General features: G+C 19.3%; 1 protein-coding gene and 1 long non-coding RNA gene across 5 annotated transcripts in view; one reads left to right on the top strand and one right to left on the bottom strand.

Moving 5' to 3' along the window:
- LOC108000730 (hexokinase type 2) overlaps positions 1–24269 on the top strand; it is a 48895-nt gene that overhangs the window by 5816 nt on the left and 18810 nt on the right. Inside the window, exon 1 of one of the 4 annotated variants that reach the window (XM_062085359.1) lies at positions 2333–2635. The exons of 2 other annotated variants lie outside the window; for them this stretch is intronic. In XM_062085359.1, the coding sequence (XP_061941343.1) occupies positions 2432–2635 (204 nt within the window). In that variant the 5' untranslated portion in view covers positions 2333–2431. Of the gene's footprint in view, positions 1–2332; positions 2636–24269 lie in introns of those variants that run through there. One more of the 4 variants, XM_017061271.3, reaches the window with a different exon arrangement.
- On the bottom strand, positions 1853–24104 carry LOC133667363 (uncharacterized). The gene is made up of 2 exons (XR_009832790.1): positions 23713–24104; positions 1853–2398 (listed from the first exon to the last, which is right to left on the bottom strand). It is a non-coding gene; the product is annotated as an uncharacterized LOC133667363 (long non-coding RNA).

The following is a 24269-nucleotide window of genomic DNA, read 5'->3' as shown; positions in this document are numbered from 1 at the left end:
CATCATTTATTGAATGTTATTCACATTATTATTATTATTATTAAATATGACAATAATTAAATGAAATTAAAAACTTTCTAATTTTTTCTTTATTTAAGAAATAATTATATCTGTGCAAAAACAATATTATTTTTATTAGATAAAAAAATTAAGATTAGAAAAAACTTAATAAAAGAAAATATATTTAGATATATTTACACAAATTAGTTTAAAGATTTAATATTCATTTCGTTCAAAAGTAATAAAAATGATAGACTATCATTGGTCGAAATATTTGAAATTTAAATGATATATTTAAGAAAAATGTAAAAGTTGTAAATCAAGTCAAAATTTTGTTTGTGCAATAAAAAGTTATTGATTTATTATCTCTTATCAAAAGATTTGAAATTCATGTGAATTTTGAAAAATATAAAGAATACAAAAAGTGAAAATATAGAGTGTTTAATGATATATTACAAACAAGAAGATGTACAAAGAGATACAAAGAAGATCAATTTGCAAAAATAAAAAATATCTAAAAAAAAAAGAATATCAAATTTAAATTTTCGTTTTCGAGTAAGTAAAGTTTGAAACTTTTTCAAGAATAAATAAAATTAATAAATTTCTAATTATATAATAATTATATTAATAAAATAAAATAATTTTATTAATAAATAATAATTAAATTACTAATAGATAGTTTAAAGATAAACGTAAATAAGAATAAAATTTTTTATTTAAAAAAATTTAGTTTGAAAATTTGTTGATTATACGATTATATAATTATTAATACATATTTAATTTTGATTTTTTAAAAAAAACAAAGTCTTAAATAATAAAATTTTTATTGTGTATTTTTCAGTTATTTTTCAAATATATGTAAAATAATTTTTTATTGGCATTTATTTGTATTTAATTGGAAAATAGTCAATTATTTATACTTGACAAATTTTCAAAGTTGATTTACTTAAAAACGAAGTTTCAAACGAAAAAGTTGTATTCTTTTTTTCTTTAATTTATTTTTACACAGATATGAAATTATTTCTTATTTGATCACACTATTAATTAATAATAGTATAATATTCTATTAATTTCATTTAAAAAATGCAGAATTAAAATTTCAGATAATGATAAAAGATTATTAATTTGTTATGCTTTGTCAAAATATACAAATTTTTAATATGTTATAAAAAATACAAATAAAATTGATTTTCGTCATCTCCTGAAAAAATACTCGAATTTTGGATTATACTTTAAAAAAATATAAAAATTAAGATTTATAAATCATTTATTTAAACGATAAAAGATCTATTTTCTTGTATTTCTTTAGAGTGTTTGAAATTTCGAATGGCGATTCATTTTGAAAAATATATAAAATACAGAAATAGAAAACTATAAAAAGTAAAATTATATGTTACGATCAAAATTTTATTTAAATGATAAAAAACTTCAAAACTTCATATTCAATTAAATGATAAAAAATTATTGCTTTGTTATTAAAAATATCCGAGTTTTGAATTGTATTTTGAAAATGTAAAAAAAACATAAAGCCACTCAAGTCACGATCAATTTCTTATGTAAATGAAAAAGATCTATAATTGATCCATCTTCCATCGTTCAAATTTCTTGACAGTGCTCCTTCAAAAATATAAAGATATCAAAAAAAAAAAAAAAAAAAAAAAATAGACCAAATAGATCATATCGCATTCATATCACAGCCGAAATGTGAAAGACAAGAGATCATCGATCTGTCATCTTGAGATATTCAAATTTCCTGATACACAAAAAAAGGAAATATCAGAATAAGAACTTCGTATCATGAAGTAATTCCTCAAAACTTTCAAATCTTGAACAAGTATGAGGCTTAAAAAAATTATATATATAAAAAAATAGAAAAATAAAAACTTCGTGTCAAAATCTTATCTAAAAGATAAGAAGATATCTGTCATCCTTCATCGAAATGTTCAAATTCCTGATGATTGTGCATCTTTAGAAATAAACGAAAAATACTTCGTATCATCCCCGAAAACTTTCATATCTCGAATGATCATTCTTTGACGAATTATTATATTCGAATTTAAATAAAATAAGAATTTTGTGTCACTGTCAAAATAATGTGAAAAAGATTGTCAATCTTTCATCCCTCTGTCGAAACGTTCGAATTTCGAATGATGATGCGTCTCGACTATGAAGAGTTTCCGCTCAAGCGCAATAGCATCCGGCCGCCTTCCTTCCCTGGAGAAAAACCATTTCGACCATACAAGCGTTGATACGCTTATCTGACGCGTTTTTCATCCGATCCATGTGTCGTGAGACAATTAATAATAGCCGTAACACGCGTCGAAAAACGATCAGTCCAATATCTTCCGGCTGGTGAAACAGGTGTCGTCCCAATTGAAATTGAAATCTCCATTAAGAGCTGAAAGTAGAACACTGGGTCAAGGTTGGCGACATGAAGACGAAAAACAGATCGCTGTTCAGCAGGATGTGCAAATGCTATGGCAAGGAGTCGCACGCGCAGGTACAACAGATCGAAGAGGAGCCATCCACTGTGACTAAAGTGTCCGACGAGGTAACCCTTTTATTCGTGAAAGTGATCGTTGGGGGAACTTTAGTGACGTGGATTATGTCGTGCAAGCGTAGACGGATTAAACATGTACGTACACGATACGGGGATTTGTTTGGATACTTTGACTTTTGTCGTTTCGTTGAACTTTGGTGGGTGTCGAGTAGGTTAGATCGATTTTCATTTTGTATGCATCGAAGATGAGATGTATGGTTCACGAAAGTATTCGAATACTTGTTTATTTTTATTTTTTATCTTTTTTTGATGAAATGTTAATGAACAATCTTTTTTATTTTTTTAACGAAATTTCGTGATTACAATGCAAAGCATATGGTTTCTACGTGAAGCAATTTCTTTTTCATTGAGATATTATTTTAAGGGGATAAAATTAAAAGTTTCGATGCATTATTTTTAAACTAATTTTATAATGATATCGAATAAAATTTTTAACCAAAATATTCAGAATTTAATTTTTATTGTAAGGATTTTTGTTGTAAAAAAAATTCTCAAATAAAATTGTATTTAAAAAATTGCAAAAATGATGATAATTTAGAGGGTTGATTTTATTCCTCGAAAATTTCTCATATAAAAAATTTTTTATGTATAATTTATTATGTATAATTTATATATCTTATATATGAAAATTTTATTAAAATTAGAATTTTTGGATTAAATGAATTTCCTTATAAAATAGTATTCGAATACTTTTATGAGTCAGTATATGATGCCTATTATAATATTATATTTTGTTTTGAATTAAAGGGAGATTAGAATAATTATCGACGATTTTGGAAAAATTTAATGTATGTATTTTAATTAATAATTATAAAAATTGAGATTAATAAATGTTATATTAATTTTATAATATATTATATAAATATTAGATAAATTTTGGAGATCTTATCTTTGTGTTTTGATTGTAGAATTTTACTTTTATAAATATTTAATGTACTTTGGATTTTAATATTGATTTGATAATTATTCAAAATTTAAATAGATTTTTTTAAGTTTATTTAATACAGTTTTAATTTAAAAAAAAACAAATTATGATTTCGTTATAAATTAATTCAATTTTGCAACATCTATTCCGTGTTTGACGAGTATACATCTCGTCGTCACTTGATTTAAATTATACACGTAAACATATATTTCTAAAATAAAATTAATTTAAGGATTTTAGAGGTAGAATTAAATTATATTAGAGGTAGAATTATATTAAATATATAAATAAATGCTTAGAGCTATTTACAAATTTTAACTTTGCTAATTTTAATATTAGATAAATTAAATTAATTTTTATCTTATAATCTATTATAAGATACATATTGTATTAAATATGTGATACATTAAATGGTTCAGAAATTTCGAATTTTTCGTCTATCATTATTCTAACAAATATTTAAAGTTGAAGTAGATTAGATTGATTTTAGGAAATGAAATAGAATAATATATGTATCAAATTGTTTAAAAGTTTTTTAAGATATTTTAAGAATTGACAAAATAGAATGATTAATGAATTTTTTAAGAATTGAAAAAATAGAATGATAAATTAGATTAAAGAAAGCTAAGGATTATTTTAAGTAATTAATATATTGAACATTGATATTAAAATTATAATATTTTATCATTGATAATAAATTTATCTGTTGAATTTTTTAATAATGATTTTTTAAAATCACTAATGAAATAGTTAATAAATAGTTGAAAGTTAAAATTATGAAATTAGAATAACTCAAAAATAGAATTAAATAAATTGTAATATATAACAATATTATATTTTAAACTTTTGAAAATTTGTAAAACAATTGATTAGATAAATTATACATTATATTATGATAATGTAGTTCGATTATTGTGAATTAATTTGCAATGTCAAACTGGTCAAAAATCGTGCCAAAACATGTGATAACAGAAGAATTAATGCGGTGAACCTTGAAACTCTTTATTAAAATAAAATATTGGCAGTAGAACTATAGTTACTACTATACTATTGCATTGTTGTTACGTAGTTCAAATGTAGTTTATTCTCGTCGCAAATAGATATAAGCATTTCCATGCATTGACATAATAATTTATCAATACAGCAATTTCTGTTTCTTATTCAAATCTTTGAAATTTATAAGATTATAAGATACATACTTCCTTCAGGATAGAAAATTTCAATTGATTTAATTTAATTAAAAATATTTTTTATCAATAATTTATTAAAAATTTATTTCATACAAATGATTTATGATTTTATATTTTTCTTTATTATATAATATAATATTAATAATTTTCTAAATTCATTTAAATATAATATATAAACATTTTAAATATAAATATATATAAAATAACAATATGGTAACATATAATATAATATTTATGCTCATTTGCAAAAACTGCGCAATTTGTTTTGAATCTTGTTTTGAAAAGATAAAAATGATAAAATCTATAATAGTAATAATCTGAAAAAAACTCGATTCATAATAATATGATCCTTTTAATGATTCTTATCTCGTATCACATAATAAAATTTCAATTTTACAATCATTATTTTATCCGAATGTTTATTAATTTATGATTAGTAATTTTGCAGATATACTAAAATAGAAATCAAAATAATTGAAAAAATTATACGAATTAAAAATTCATATATTTTATTAATTCATTAAATTTTAATGAAATAATAATTTAATGAATTAATGATTTCTCTTTTTTATAATTAAGATTAATTTTATATTATTAATAATTTTATACATTTCATCGTTAAACGAAAATTATAATAATAAATGAAGAAAAGATTAGATCGAATCGAATAAAAAATAAATTTATTTAAAATTTTTGTTAATAAATTTTAAAATTTTATTTAAGAAATAAATTATTTTCAAATGTGATTATCTATTTATTAGATAAAAATTAATATATTATAATAAATAATAAAATTCTTTATAGAAATTTTATTTCAAATAAAGTAATGCATAAATTGAAAAATACGAATAGAAATATATTAGACAAAATAAAAGTAGATTTTAAAAAATAAGAATTCTATATAAGAAAGTTATTTTATTATTTTTATTTAAGAAAAAATACATATTTTTACATCTTTATAATGAAATCAAATAACTAAATAATTAAATATCAAATAAAATAATATACTTTAAATAATTTATTCTACAAATAAGAAATAAAAAATTTTGTTTCAACACTTATTTGAATAAAAATTTATTTCAATAACGTCTTATCTTGTTCTATAGTTTATGTTTTTTTCGACGAACTTCAGTTTCTTTCAGGAATGTCATTTCATCAAAAATGATAAATTAATAGAATTTTATTTTAAAAATTTTGAAAATGGAGCACGGATACGTTCCAGGAGAAAACTGGGTAAATCATAAGATTTTTCAATTCGAGAAATTTTTATAAAGGCTGAAATATTGAAAATAAGAGATATCATTATGAATTTTCAGCCAATAACCGTGATCATTCGCAGACCATGTTGCAAGAAATACAATGATGAGCAAATGTGCGCGCCTGCAGTCTCTAAAAAGGCAATTAAGTAATTTCAATCCTTCCTTCCAATCAATTATTTATTTCTCAATTCTTTATTAAAAAAGAAGAAGAAAGAAAAAAAAAGAACAATAGTGTAAAGGTTATGTTATTAATTCAATCTTTAATTGGATTAATTTTAAAATTAATTAAAAATTTTTTTCACGAATAATAGAAAAATTATTATCTTGAACGAATTTTAATGAAATATAAAACACGAATATAAAATTTTAATAAAATGTTAAATATCAAAAAAAAAGCTCGATTTTGAGGAAATCGATAACTCGATGTTAAATTTTTTTATATAATCATAACATATGATTAACTTCATTTATATAAGTCACATAATATCATGGTTTCGATTAGTCCATATTTTTTTGACAAATTTTTAATATAAAAATATGAAAAGTACTTTATAGTTGTGGTTTTAAAGTGACATTAGCGATAATAATTCTTTGGAGAAATTCTTGGGAGAAAAATGTTTTTTATGAGAGAAATTTATTAATTCTTCATAAAGAAAATGGCTCAGGAGGACACAGCTGACCAAGTAAATATTTTTATAACGTTTAATAGCGTTTAAAAAATTATTTGCTAATAGAAGAAAAATTTTACGCTTTTAAAGCGTTAAAATTGCTTTCTCCTTTTTTTTTTTTTTTTTGAATAGTAAATTTAAACTTATATTTTAATCGTTATAGACATTCCTTACGTTATTTGTAAAATGATCTATTTTCATTGCAAGCTTTAGAAATTTTTTTTCAATCAAATTCTTCGAATTTTTCTCTTTTTTTATATTTTCTAATATATTATTTATATAAATTTGTTATTACATTTAATAAATATATTATTTACACAAATTATTACAAAAAACAAAAAAAAACGAATCTGTCATCATATCTTTTATTTTATTATTTTTTGAAAATTTTTAAAAGAATCCTTTATCAAAAAGATATTTTTATCTTAGAACCCAATTATTTTTAATTTCTTTATTAATGTATGATTAATTTATATTTCGAAATTTTTATTTTAAATATTTCTATCTTTATTTATTATAATTTTCTTTTCTTTTTAATTTTTTTTTTATTTAAACAACTTATGTCATGATTATTTTCATCTTCAATTATTTCACTTTTAATTTCAATTATTCGTTAATTTGATCTAAGAATTAATTTTTTCTCAAATTTATCATACTATTATATAAAATATAAGAATATATATTATTCAAAAATATAAGATAAAAAATAAAAAGAATATCTTTGTTTGCCAATAATGTCTATAATTAATTTGAATATCTTATCAACAATAAAGATTGTGCAAATAACTCGGTGCACAACACTTAAAATAATTAAATTTCATCGTTTAATGATATAATATTTGTTTCCTTTCTCAATTATGAGGGGTTTTGTAGACGAAGAAGAAAATGCGTTCATTATCGCAAAATATGAAACTCCCTTGTTCAATGGTAATTAGTCACGTTATAAAGATAAAAATTTCATCATGTGTCGTATATAAATTAGAAATTATGTCATGTTGATTATTTCGAATTTATTTAGTTGGTTCTCGTAAAAGAAGTTCCTATTTATTTATACATAATGATATAATCTAAAAACGAAAATGGAGAATGAGACATTTTAATTTTTTTTGAAGATAATCTTCTATAGAATTTTTGATTATAGAATTATTAGAATTCGAAGAATTCTATTTCTTGAAACAAAACGTTCGTTTGTAGAAACCGAAGTGATAAAATCTGTTTATTTATTGATTTGAGAATATTATTTCTCAAGCATTTATATTATAAATTATAAGAAAAAAAAAAAAAGAAAAAATTAAATTATCAACTAATAATAATATTATTAGTATTTCATTTATGTCAAAATTTAGATTAATTTTATAAAAAAATATTCTTTTTTTTCTAATTTTTTTAATAACTAAAGTGAGGATTTTGAATAAAACAAGGATCACTATACTATATATTCATTAATTATATTATTTATATATTTGTATTTAAAATATTAATAAAGAGACATTTTTGAAAGGCTGCAAAGAATAAGAACAATAAAGAAATAATATTAATACAAAAAAATCAGTTAAGACTTATTTATTAAGCAATATATTTATATGCATTATTTATTTATTATATCATACTATTATATTTTGTTCCTGTCTCTATTCATTCAAATTTAAATTGTTTGCAATTTAATAAATAAATATTAATTGAAATTTTTGTATATTAACTTCTGTCATTGTTTAGAATAGATTTTGTTAAAAATATAGTTAAAATATTTTTTAGTAATATAGATTTGATAATAAATAAAAAATTTATCGTAAATTTTGGATCTATTAGATATTTGAAAAATTCCTTAAAAATTGAAATAATCTAATTAATTTATCAATTCAATGATTATTATTTATATTATGTGAAAAAAAAATTTTTTAATTTGCATAAAATTGATAAAATGAATTTGATCTTCTATTATTATCAATTTTATGATTAAAAAAAAGAAAAAAAAAGTTATATTAAAAATCATTGCATTTTAATTACAACTTAGCATTTATTTTATAATTTTATATATTATTATAAGAGGTCTTAAAATTTATGTTTTTAAATTGATAATGGAGTACAAAAGAAAAGTTATCAATTGTAACATAAAAGATATTAAATATAATAATAATATGATTATATTGACTGCATTTTGGAAGTATAAATATCTTTATGTTTTATTTTTATATTTACATATTTACTATAATTTTGAAAATTTTGATCATATCTTATATTTTCTTAATGCAATTATTAAAATTCTTTATTGTTAAATCATTTACTTATATACTAATTCACGAATTGTTTTATTATCATAATATATTTTATTATTAACCATTATCAAAAAATTATTAAAATTTATTACTTATTAAAATCTAAAAGTACTTTTTTTTCGCTTTTTACGTTTTGTTTGTCATCAGAAATGCAAAAAATTATGACGACAATATATAAAAAACATAATTATTCCCTATGTCATTCGTTCCGAGTTTATCGTTATTTATCATTATTTTAAAATGTTTAATAGGAAAAAATTTAAAAATATATTATTATGTGATCCGCATCTTTATACTTCATTGTTCCAATTATCGTTTTAAACATTATTTAATATTTAAACGTAATTTTTCATTCTTATCGCTGGAACGTAATGTTTTATAAATTTTTAATTCTAAAGCACAACTTTCAAGCAATTAATTATTGAAAGAAAAATCAAACTGACTTATATTATTCATTTTTCCTAATCTAACATATATTATTCTATAAATCAAATATTTTCAAATTCACCATTCAAAATTCATTTTCATTTTCACGTTATTTCGTTATTGATAGAGAACAAAGGATTATATAATGAATAGTTCGAAACATTCGTTTATCTTACGATTATTTTACTACTATTAAAAAATATATTTGCGACGTAAAAACATAACTATCGTTAAAAAATATTTAAGAGCTATACGTCATGTTCGTTATAAGGAAAATTGCTTTTTTAAAAAATTTCTTGATGTACGACGATGCTTTTATGAAAACATTTAAAAATGCAAGCGTGTATATGAATATAAATGCAAAAATATGTAAAATATATAAAACATAAAAAGGATGAATATAATAGATGAAATTCATAAAATTGATTGTTATGGATATTAATAGTAAAATCGAAAAATATTCTTTTTGTAAGAGAAAATATTTATAATAGAATATTTTATTGAAACGAATGATTATTTCAAATTTATCGTTAACTTTATTTATATATCTTATTTTTATATCATATATTAATAATAAATATTGTGCAATGATAGATCAAAGTAAATTTTTATTTTACATAAAATTTTTTAAAAATTAAAAAATTATATTTTAGAACTTAGTTAAAATTTTTTCTAAGATTTTATATAATTTTTCAAGGACAATTAATGAATCATAAATTAAGATTTTTTTAATACTTAAGAATTTCTTCCAGAAATAAGCGAATTTTATAAATTTTAATTTTCAATTGAAAATTCGTTTCCAACGACGATTTCGTTTTTAATATTTCAAAATTTATTAAATGAAAAATTTTCGTTGAATTAAAATTTTTTCAATTTTATTTAATTCATTGAACTGTCGTAAATTCCATAAATTACTCTAAATTATTAATATAAAATAAAAAAACTGAAAATTATAATTATTTTATAAATTAATGCAAAAAAAAACCAAATATTTAAAATATTCCATGAAAATTTCTCAATCAAATTTGTCAATTTGTCAATCTTTCAGATAAAAATTATCATTTATTTCCTTTTTTTTATCATAATCATATTCTATGATTTTATCTAATTTATTACTCATAAAATAAAAATTCGTTTCAGTTCGTATTCTTTGTTTCATAATAATTTTTATCTTTTTCTGTTAAAAAAATCTCAACAGGAAATTAACAATATTAAACATGAATCTTAATTTCGTCAAAAAATAATTTGTTATCAAGAAAGATTTGTTATCGAAAGATTAAATAATTATAAAGTATTCTATATATATTTAATACGATTATTATATTTAGGCAAAGAGGTTTTAAATACAAAGCTCATGATGTTTAACGAACGAGAAAGATTGACGTATTGCTGTTGCATAATGATACAAAAAGATACTCACGTGCAATGTGATACTCGGCGTACGTCATGCATCAACAAGTCTAATCGCATAACACAAACATTCTAATCATATCGTTTTCTTCGAATTCATATTAGAATTCTAACATTCCGTTTCATCTCATTTACACGCGTTTTCTTTAATTTCTTAGATTTTATGGAAATAATAGAAATTGAAATACCATTCAATATCAATAATCGATAAAGAAAGAAGAAATTAAAATAGAAGTTATTTCAAATTATGTTGATTCGCGAAGTGAAATAATGAACGAAAGATGAAACTTTGTTTAAAATGTTTAAAATTAAAAAAATCATGGTGGTTTGATTATATTTATATATTCTTATTTTTTTGATTTATTGTTGAAAAGTGTCCAAGAAAATTTCGTTCAAAATTTTGCATATAAATTGTTTAAAAATAAAATTATAAAGAGATAAAAATATTCAGAAATTGTTAATATTATAGTTTTATAAAAAATGATCTCTATTTTGTACTCTATATTAAATCATCTCGTAATGTTGTAATAAATAATGTTGTTCCAGAAACTCAGTTTTATTTGAAGGGAATAATTTGTTATAAACTATTAAACTTATTTACGCAAATTAGAATTTTTTGTTTAATTTTAAAAACATGGAATTTAAATAGAAATATATATTTTTAAATATCATAATGGATATTAAATTTTGGACTTTATATACATTTTTGCATATTTAAATTATCTATACATCCGCAGTTTGATTGAAAAATTAAATAGATAACACACAATTTTAATAAACAAGTAATTGATAAACTACAAATCACAACAATCAAAATTACGGAAAAGAGTGAATAATTTAATTGATATTAATATATTTCCTCCATTATATTTTTTAATCGATATTATTTAATAAATAATGTTTTATTTTTTCTATCGCAAAATTTTTTAAAATAATATCTAAAATTTTCGAAGACAGAAATTATATGAATTAACATTTAAAATAGAATTTAATATATATTATAAAGAAATTTTCTTATTTTTAAAACGATATTTGGGATGATCTAATAACTAGATATATATATATTTTAATGAAATTAAAATTTCTAAGAATTCCTTTTTCTTGATAAAATTTATTAATCATTCTATATCTTTATCGTAATAATTCTCGATTTGACTCCAAGAAAAATATACCACAATTTCCGTTTCATTTATTTAAAATTACTTATGATTATAAGGAAGGAAAATAATGATAATAATAATAAAACACTCCTAAAAGAATTTTTCTTATCTATCAAAGAAATTAAATTGAATATAAATTACGTATTACAATTGTTTATAACATTCAATAAATTCCAGTTTGTTAAACTTCGATTAATTTCATTAGCGATTCGAATTCTATTCAGATAAAAAACGCAAAAAATGACGTGATTCAAAAGTATGAATTGGTTGCACGTCGAGAATGTCGCATTGGAAATGAATTTGCGATTCGATTCTGCTTTAAAATCTATTGTATACTACATAGTTTTGATTTACTGTTTCCTATTTTTCTTTTGTTTTCAAAAGCGTAAAGCCAGTTACGGATTTAAATTATAGACTTTAATTTACAGTTTTTAATAACATTGGATAATATTAAATTTTTTATGGATTGTAAAATAACAAATGCTCGAGCTGATTCCGATTTAAGCTTTTTGAAATATATCTTAGTTATTTTAGAATTTTAATTATTTCCATTTAGAAATATGTATAATTTTTATTTATTTATATCAATGATTCTTAATATACACGATATATCATAGTAGATGTAGTACAAGCTAAATGATAAATTAATAATTTATTATGAAATGTACTTTATAAAATTTTTTTCATTCAAAAGTTTCTTTTCAAAGGTATTATCATTTAAATTTCTAGACATCTGCAATTGAATATTTTAAGTATATGGATAGTTTCAAAATCAATGTCATATTTTCTGAAAAAGATTTATGTTTAATTAAAAAAATATTGTTTAAATTTTCAATTGACAAATCAATTAATAATAAATTATTGAAATAGTTATTTAATTGATTTGTCAATTAAAAACTTGAATAAAAAGACTTTTAAACTATGTAAATTATTTTCAAAGAATGTAATTTACAACTCGGTATAATGTTTTAGTTTTTTTATTTTACTTAAATTCCTCAATTGTTAATTTCATTTCAATTTTTATTTATAATCGATTACAAGTTTTAGATATAAAAAAAATTTTAAAAAGAATTTTTTGCAATGAGTTAAAAGAAATTCAAGTAATAATTTTTTTGATAATCCAATATCTCATTTCAAGTTTTGTTTAATCAATTAATTACATATTTATTTTTTGAGATTGGTTTTTTCTAGAAAGTTATGATACTTTACGTTGATTGAAAGTAATATTTATTATTATAATTATTATTATTATTAGGAATACAACTTAGAAAACACAAAGAGATAGAAATACAATCAATTTGATTCTTTTTATAAGCAATGAACTTATATATGATATTATATTTTGTATCTTTATACATTTTTTCTGCATACATTATTAAAAAATTGTGTTCTCAAAAATAATTGTATTTTATATATCTATCAAACATTGATCTAATGCAATATGTCATTTCATTGAAAACTTAAATTTACGAAATTATATTATATATAGGCAAATTTTAGAATTACAATATATTAAAAAGTATAATTCAGAATATTTAAAAAAAAATTAATTTCAATAATGTTTAATGCAAATGTTTATAAATTATATATAATATTTTAAAAAATTATTAATTTTATTAATTTTATTAAATTCAAAAAAAGATTGAGAAAGTAATTTTTTTAAAATATGAAAGTATTTTATATTTTTAAGTAAGAATCATAGATAAGTAATATTAGTTTGATAAATAATATTCTATTTACGTATTTCAAAATATTGGTTTTTAAGTGTATTTAAGATTATATATAATTAATATTAAAAGGAGATGTAAAAATTATATTAAATTATTAATTTTTTACGTTAATTTTTCTTGTTTTTACGTTATATTACATTCATATATCAGTATAAATGTGAGTTTATGAATTATTTTTTGAATTTTAATACTACGATTTTTTTCCATTATACTTATATTAATTTAATATTTATATTCATTATAACATTTCATTAATAATAAACGTATAATTTTAAAAAATTATTAATTGTAAAAATAATGTATTAAAATGTTTAACAAAAAAAAAAACTTACTAATTTTAATAATTGATTAAAATAAATGCTATATATGTGTATATAATATTAAATATAAAAAATATTAAATGTTAAAATTTTTTATAATTTGTCAAAATTAGAAAAAAAAGAAGATACATAAATATCATAAAATTAAAAAAATATTTTAATATAAATTTTAATTGAAAACTTTTTCAATTTATGCACATTTCATTTTTGTTTGTTGAATGAATAGAAATTAATTTCATTGAGTTTATCACAGGAATGTTAAATATTGCATATTTAAGAAACACGTTTACATTGAATGTCGTTCATAAATGTGAGTTTTAATTGCGTACCATGCGCATTCACAATGATGTTTACGTGCAAATCATTCGAAATTTTCTTGAATTTTCAATATACTTTGTTTAATTATTTATTACAAAACAATTATTTTTTTTACGAACTTGGGGAGATTTCTTGGAATGATAAATAATCTTGGATAAATTTCTTGAATAAATAATGATTCTGTTAATACGAGTTAATTCATGATAAAATATATCTATAATTTTCAAACATATAATTATCAAATAAATTAACGCTAAACTAGAAATCTGTTTATTTAAATTAGCCAATTAGATTTTTATTACTTTATTTTTCTTATCAAAGATTTATTAAATAAAATTGGTTTATTTAACACCAATCTTGATCAATTGAATTTGTTATAACTAAAAATTATATAATTTTTAATAGGATAATTTAATTGGTAGATTGATTTCAATCTTTTATCTAATTCTTGATGAATGTTGTCAATCGAAATACTAATATTTCTTATCATTTTTGTAAAAATCACTAATAAAAATATTTTATTACAATTTTAAAAAATATTTATACATTAATAAAAATAATATATAACAAATTTATGTCTATTTATATTAGTAGCTTGATGATTAGTAGATTTGTTTTAGAAAAAAGAAATAAATTTTAATTAAAATTTTTATTAAAGAAACATTTTATTTTCGTCATTAAAAAAATATTCTAATTATAATGTGAATTATGGTCAAAATTATAAAAAAGAATTATAATTTATTATAATGTATATTTTCTTTTGTAAAATTTAAAAAATTATTAAGCTTCGAAAAATAACTTAATTTTGTAATTTTTTTAATTTAATTTTATTACTTAATTTCACGTTTTTTAAAATGATTTGCGGAAATGCAGAAAGACATTAGAATGACGATGTACTATTCGCGTATATTCTTATATAACTCTTCACATATCTTCCTTGCTCGAAAAATCACTCGATAAACAAGTACAAATAGTAGGAATTTGTTGTTTAAATAAATAGATTTTGTTAAATAAATATAATATTCCAACTTACAATTTTCTTACAATATAATCTTTCAAAAATCTTCTAATTTTAAACGTTTATTTTAAATTCTTTTATTGTTCTTTTAATATTTATTATTCTACTACTTATCATTTTTAACATTTGTTTTTTTTTATTTTAGTTATCTTATTATATCTTATTTATTTTAAATAATATTTTCTTTTTTTTATATATATGTATTTATTATTTTATTATTTTATACTTATTTGCCACTTTTATTATACTAATAAATATTTTTAATATAATTTCTTATTTATCTTTCTATTTATTTTAATTGCACTGATAATATATATTCTTATGAAATATGTGAGTTATAAAACCTATATAACATTTATTTATCTAAATCTTTTCTTACTTTGAAAATTTTTATTTTATATTATATTAATCTTTAGAGGATCGATTCTAGAAATTAAAACAAAATGTTAGTTGTAAAATTTCTTTAGTTATAAGCACTTCTTAAATTTGTACTATATGAAACGAGATGGAGACAAAGTGACACTATGATATAACAAAATGCATGCAATGCATACTTCGTCTAATGCAAATTAAATTAACTATTATATAATAATAACTATTATATATATAATTACACACATATATATTAAGACGAGTTAATTTAATATCATATAAATATAACTTATATAATTATACAAATATAATTTAATGAATAAGTTTTAACTTGCTTTCGAACATTAACTTTTGTGTTTATTTTTCAACTTTTAGAATTGAAAAATCTTGGTATTCCAAGAATATATTTACCTTATAGAACTCATAATTTAATTTTTACTCAACATATATGTTATCATTAATATATGTCAAAGATATTCTCAATAATAAAATTCTTTATATTAAGGATCAGACGTGTTTCAAGAAAAAATACATACATCAAATTCCAAGGAAATGATTACGTGAGTTTGAACACGTAGGTACAAAGTCGTTCAACCCAAGGCTATTAGTAAAATTCGTGCAAATATTGGCCTCGATCTCTATTCATTTTTCTATTCATTTCCGGTCTATATAATCGCTTAAAAATAAAACAGATCAATATGATGGATTTTTTTACACCATTTCTTCTATTATAATAATCGAATTTTTTGCTGAGATTAATTTTTATTAACGTAGAAAAATATCTTTAAATAACAAATTCTTGATCCGTTATATTAATTTGTGTATATATAGTTAAAAAAAAAAAAGTTAATTTGTCAATACGCTATTCACGAATTTTAATGATGTTTTTTTTTATTATATACTTTGTTATGATTTAGATCATGAATATTTATGTATTTAATGAATATTCAAAAATTTTAAAAATATACATGATATGCGGAAAGATATAAAATATCCAAAACGAAATAAATATATGATACTTAAACGGTAAAACAGATTTCTGTTCAAGTTTTATTTTTCTGATTTGATTCATAAAAATTTATATGAGAATTAAAATAAAAATTATATATATATCTAATTACGATATTTATAATAAAATGATATAAAACGATAAAAAAATATGCATATAATGGAAAAATGGAAGATATAGTAATAATTTTGAAAAAAATCTGAAAAACAAAAAAATATATTCGATGCACACACGCTGGTTTTGATGAAATTTATAGAAGAGTAAGAAATAATTTTCAAAAAAATAATCGAAATATTTTTTCTATTTGATTATCATTTACTTAAAAAAAAATGAAAATAGTATTTTGAAAAAGAAATATTTTTTTTAAAATATCTTAAGAATCATAAAATTAAGATAAAAATTTTATTTAAATTATATTTTTAAATAAGCAATTGATCTATTCAAAAAATAAGAAAAAAATTTTTCATTTAGATAATATATTAAAAATTTGAATTTTTATATTAAATTTTGTTAAATTATATTAAATAATAATTGTAAATGCACATTATAAGAAATAATTTCTAATCCAATTTAAATGTAATATGTGCGAAATAATTGACTACTACTCGAATTAATTTTCTGCTAATTTTAATGATAAATTAAAAATATTTGTAATATTCATTTTCTATTTTATTAAAAAAATTTAATTTTAGAAATTTTCATTTTGATCATTTAAAATTTCTAAAGAGATTAAATTTTTAAATTTTTAAATCAATTTATTTATTAAATATCTAAAATATTTTGATTATTCAAAGTATATTTCTCAAATATTTTGATAAAATTAAATAAACTGTCGAAATAAAACTAAATAAACTTTCGAATAGTTTATAATCAAAGAATAATTTCTAATGTATAATCTGAAATAACTAAATATTTCTAGTAAAAAATATCATTGTTGATATCATATTTAATCGATTTCGATTGAAATTCTCTGAAAATAATTGATAAATTTTTATTAAATCTTGTATATAAAAAATGATATCATGTTGATAATTATTTATAAATTAAATTTTGAATCGATAATAAGAAGTTTATTTATATTTTCATATATATTTTATATACATTTTCATAATCTTATAATATTTTTTATATTTTAGAGCTTTTTTATATTAAGCTATTAAGATTTTTTTTTTCGATTTGATGATTTTGTATGTATATTTTATGAGTTAATCGATATTAGTAATATTAGTTTCAACGTAATAAAAATGTAAATTAGAAGAAATATTATTATAATGTTATTTACTTAAATTTACAATCTTAAAAACGCCATAAAAAATATTGATGGTTTTAAAGAAATATAAATATATAAAAATATATCTCTAAAAATCAATAAAATTTATTAAAATATTTCTTGCATAAAATATAAGAAAATCTTTTTTTTAACTAATAAATAATGATTATTGAAATTATTTTGATTCATTTCATTACAAAATTTTGATAAAAATATGAAATTAAAAAGCAAATTTATTCATTAAAAAAATAAAAAATATAATTCGTGAATGAAAGTCACCTAAGTCATGCAAATCATGCAAAATTCTTTTAAATTCATGGAAAATTGGAATTTTGAATATAATGAAAAAAAAAAAATTTTTTTTAAATTAGTTCAATAATGCTCATATATGCAAAGAGAAAACGAAGATGTATGAGTACATGAGTACATTTCAGCTGACTGATCATATTCTTCCGCAGCTGATGATAAAACATTTCTTTGAAGATGAAATATATAAGTTTCCTGCTATTTGATTCTTGGAAATCTATTATTTCTATACAAGTATTATTTGTAAAATTAATAGTAGAATAAATCGGTATTATCGTGTTGCAATCAGACAAAATATATATATATATAGGCATAAATAATGAATTATTGTAACTATTATAAGAAAAAAATATTTCTTAATTTTAAAATTGAAATATCTAAATAATTGTTTTAACAATTTAAAAAATTATTATAAATAAATATTAAAAAGTAAAATATTTGAAAAAATATTAAATAAAATGAAAAAAATACTAGAGTTTATAAATTACAATTTCTAATCCAAAATTTATAAAATAAAAATTTTGAATTAATTATAATAATTTATTTTTCAATATATATTTTTTATGTTCTACTATATTTATAATTAAATGAATAATAAATAATAATAAATATAATAATTATCATAAAATTATCATAAAATTTTGTAATAAAACGAAACTAAAAGTAAACTATTTCATATTTCAAAAAATTTTATTCCTGCTTAATATTTACTCATTGATAAAACTTGAAATTGATATGAATTAAAATATTAAAAGAAAGGTGTGTTCTTTGTGTGAGAGTGGATAATATTATCATTTTATTATTTGCATTAACGAAATTATCTTTATTGATATTATATTCAGATAAGAAATTATCGAATAAAAGCTCTAACATTTTAATCTATTTATCGGAAAAAGAATTTTTTCTGGCTGATTAAAAAAAAAATGACAACTTATCAAAGTAACTTTTTCGATTTTTTATCACGATAGAATTAAGCTTTTTTATATCTATTTGTAAATATTTAAGCAATGGAATAACAACAATGAGATAACATCTATGGACCATTCTTTACATTTATCAAATTTTTTCGCACGAATTAAAATTATCTTATTACTTTACTATCTTTATTAAGAATATTTTATATTATTTTTGCGAAAAAAATGTGAAAGAATATAAAAAAACTATATTATGATATATTAATAAATTTTCTTTCTTTTCTTCTTTTCTATAATTAAATCACATAATTAAAAATTTTTTAATAATAATATATGTGACTACATACTCTCATACACAATTCTCTATATAACTTTCTCTATATATTCTCTTCATATATAACCAAATCTCTTTAACTCTTAACTCTCTAAACTTTTTAACGAAATAATTATAAATAAATAGTAAAAAGTACTCTATTACTTATTATTAACAAACCAACGCGATTCGTAATTAATCGTCATAAATAAATCATACAAAAAAAAATAGAAATAACGCAAAAAAGCGAAAATTCGCCTTTAAAAAGTCCACGAAGAAAGTCGCGTTTTTTGCAAGAATGACGTCATCAAGAGAAATCGATCGTACGAGCCCTCGTTACGAACCAATCATATGGCGACATTTGACAAAGCCAGCTGACTATTGTCGAGTTATCCCTTAAAGTTTAAGGCTCGAACAAGCGCATGCGCAAATACAACCGCGAAGACTTGATGCAATGTAAGCAACACGATATTTTTATATTGATTTTCGATTGAACGTTCTTTCGATCAATTACAAATTGCATTTATGTTTTAATTACGTTTTAATAATAGATGGATAGAAAATTCTGATGGATTTTACTATAAATATATGGTGTTATTTTATAAAGAGTAATTTACTCAGTCGATTATGTAATCGTTATTTTAATGATCTTTTTTTATTTTTGTGACAGCTATTGAATTGTTTTATCATAAAAAAATAATCAATTTTTGTTCAAATATTATGCAGAAATAATTTTTCAAAACTTCTAAAGATTGGGATTCCCATTTTTAAAAAAAGAATGATATGAAAGAAATATGTCAAGTAAAAAATGCATTAACATTCCAATTTATTTCAAAAACATTACTTTGTGTTATTACAGAAATTGCAATTTGATATTATTTTAGTGAAGTATAATGTCTTTTGTTATAGTTTGTCAGATTTGAAAATTTTTTTTGAATTATTCAATTATTCAATTATTTCATTATTTGTTAACAATGTTATATGAAATTAATTATTTTACACATTGTTATATAGTATAAATTAAATAAATAAATAAATTCTAATATTTATAAATTATAAATTTTGGAAAATTTGTTAAAAAATTATATATTTATATATTTTGATGAATTGAGCACATTTATAATACATACTATTAAATGATATAAATTATTTTTTATAAAATAACATAATATATTTAATGGAATCCATGAAGACATATTCATACATATTAATATGAGAATGATTTATTAAATTGAAATTTTACTTCAATTAAAATTAACTCTTATTATTATCTATATTTTTGAATTTAATAAAATTATAATATCAAAAATATCATGTTATTTTTATTAGATTATATGGTAAACTTACTATAAAGTAAAAATTTTTAGTCAAAGCAAAATTTATTTAAATATTAATTTCAATTTTTTTTTTTGATCAAAATCTCTTAATGTTTCTGTAAAATTATTTGCTAAAGAAAAACATAATAATAAAATATTGATCTTTATAAAAATTGAATTGAATATAACTGTTTTAAAAATCATTAAACTATTAAAAAAAATAATAAATTATAGTTTTAAATAAAATATATGTAAATAATTATCGGATTAGATTATTATTTTATGATTTAAAATTATATATCTTTATTGAAACAATTTTAATGTTCATGGATTATTCTACAATTCAATGTATACATATATTATAATTATAAATAGATTTTTTCTTAAATAATTAATCTATAATTTCTTAAAAAATAAATAATATATAATTAGAAATCACTATTAAGAAGATTTGAAAATAACGCATTATATAAATTTATTACACAACAACCTAATAAATACTATGCAATAAAGTTTCCTAAATTATAATCCCAAAATATCCTACTGCCTAAAACTTTCTATTTTAAAACACATCGAAACTTAAAACTCCCTTTTTCTTATCTTAAACGAATTAACTTTATTCTAAAAAAATCTATTTCTATTACAAATTTTATCAGCGAAAATTTAAACAAAACATCAATCACTTTATCTTTCATCAATTAATCCCCATAATCATTTGACATTTCTCTTGATTTAAATTATTACAATGACCAAAATTTTACTTATTTATCAGTATTTGTTTCTGTAAATAACTTTGATAAGAAATTTAGATTTTAATCAAGATTTCAACTTCAATGATAATATAGAATTTTTCAAAATATTTTTTTTTTATTTTCTTGTCTCGCGTTATTTATCAATATCGCGTAATCATTAAGATTATTTCAATGTGATTATTAATTCGAATAGCGAATTATTTTCATTGAAACGAAAACTCGAAAAATCTAAAGAGTCATTTTAAATGAAAAATTATGTTTAGAAAAACATAAATGTCTTTATGTCTTCTGTTAAGAGCGAATATTTGATTAATAATAAATAATATTGAAAGAAATCTTGCAACTTTTTTGAAAATGGAACAAAAACTTCATTTCAAATATAGTTTTGAATAGTTTGTATTAAGAAAAAAATTTAAAGGCAATTTTGTAGAAATTTTTATTGCTTTTTCGAAAAAATTTCGATGAAAATTAACATGTAAAAATAAATTCAGAAATGAAATTTAAAGAATTTTAATTTAATCGTTGAATAATGTTAACTTTGAGTGATTAATTCAAAACCATCAATATCTTATCTATCTAAGCGAATTTCCATTATGCATCATTGATAATAATCATTCTTTTTATTAACGATTTGACGTGATTATTTGAAAGCAATATGATAAATTATAGGAAATAAGTTATTGATATGAAATTTTTACAAATAATTATCTTATTTTTGTATTTATTGTTTATTTTAATTTTTCAAATTTTCATTAATAATTAACAACAATTCTAATCATTCATTAATATAATTAATAATAATTTTATTTTGTTATATAAACATATTAGTAATATTAATTATTTGAATTTGATTATTAATTTTAATAATTAATTTTTAATATTTTTATTACAATTTGAATTATATACTTTTTAATATAGAGCATTTGACTATTGAAATTCTATTTACATATTATTAAAAACCAATATTTTATAAACAATCATTATATATTTATAGAACATTTTACAATAAAAAAATATTTATAGAATAAAAAGAAAATTTCAAATAAATTGTATTCTAGAATAGAATAGATTCTAGAATAAATCGTCTGATGAAATCTATTCACTTTCAGTTGCATATCTCACTCAAAATACAAATCAATACGAATTTCGTCATCCTGTCATAGAAAAGTTATGAAATTTTTTTTTTTAATTTATTTCGATATATTTAACAATGAAAAATATTTGATATAAGTAAACAAATAACAAAAATATATCGATTAACAAATCAAATCAAAAAATTTTGATAAAAATTCATTAAATCCTTATGAAAAAATGATAAAAATAATCACCAAAATATAATTTGATAATTTTATCAAAAAAAAAAAAAAATAATAAATAATAATAATAATAATAATAAATTCTAAAAAAAGAAATTTCTTACATTATTATAATTTAAATTAAAAGAAGAAATTCCATGTACATATTTTTTATAAAATAATAAGGTCAAGAAAAATTCTATTTTAAAAACTTTTTTCTAATAGAAAAAAATATCACTTTTATCTAATAATTAACATCAAGTTCTCATGCATCTACGTCAAAAAACTTGTTGATAATCATGACTCAAACGAATTCCTCAATTTAGTAAATTCATCGCAAATAATTTTTAATTATTTTCACTTCAGTTGATATAATTGATCGATACATACAATTTTGAAAATATTGATTTTTTAAAAATTTTTTATTAATAAATTTATTAAATATTTAATAAATTTTTCATCAATATGTAATAAACATTTATTTATATTTATTAAATTATTAAATTCATATTTTTATTTTTCATTTTTCACATTTTATTTTTCAATCCGTATATATTTATATATAAATTTAAAATAGCGCTTTTATATTATATCTTTTTATAATTGACTATGCTCATAATAAATAAAAATATTCAACGATGATTATAAAAGTATAATATAATTGTAATTATTATAATACGACATAACTTAAATATTTGTATAGTTCTACATTTATATTAATATAATTTATTTTGATATAATTATCATGTAGTATAATAATTATAATTTATGTCGTGAAATATATTTATGTTTATGAAATATTATTCAGTACATCTAAAAATATTTGTTTTTAAAAGAAACTTCAAAAGAATCTAAAAATTAAAATACCGAATTGATAACAAAAAATGCGATTCGCAAATACTTACATTTTTTTTTAGTTTTGTAACTCTAGACGTAGAATATAGAACTTGTCCCCTCTATACAATAGTGCCTGAATAGTAGACACCTTTTTGCCTCGATATACGCAGAGTCATCCCCACTATTTCCTGAAACTACTTCAAGCGAACGGAATCTCTTATACATCGTAGAGAACCAACGAATGCCGATGTCTTTTTCATTTCACTCAGACTTATCGTTTCTCACTCTTGTCACGTATTAAACATACTAAAAATGCGGCACTTTCCAAGAGTTAGCTATCTCATTAATAGGCACAATACAATCTCATTATTGAAACATACCATTGTATCTTTTATGCAGAATTATATAAAAGTAAATACGATATAATATTTTTTCTAAAATTATATTTACAACTTTAAAAATATTTTCATATTACATCTGTTCATTGTATATATTAATACATGACGATTATTAAACGAGTAGAATATGATAGTAGGGGACTAGCTAATTAGCAATTTGTGGCTCACGGCGCAGAAAGAATTTGTCACACCTAAATTGAAATAAAATATGTACATATTTTGTAAAC

This window comes from Apis cerana, linkage group LG15 (genome assembly GCF_029169275.1).
Source record: "Apis cerana isolate GH-2021 linkage group LG15, AcerK_1.0, whole genome shotgun sequence".
In the NCBI taxonomy this organism is placed as follows: Eukaryota; Metazoa; Arthropoda; class Insecta; order Hymenoptera; family Apidae; genus Apis; species Apis cerana.
The sequence above is the reverse complement of the archived record's forward strand: the minus strand, read 5'-3'. Positions and strand labels throughout refer to the sequence as shown.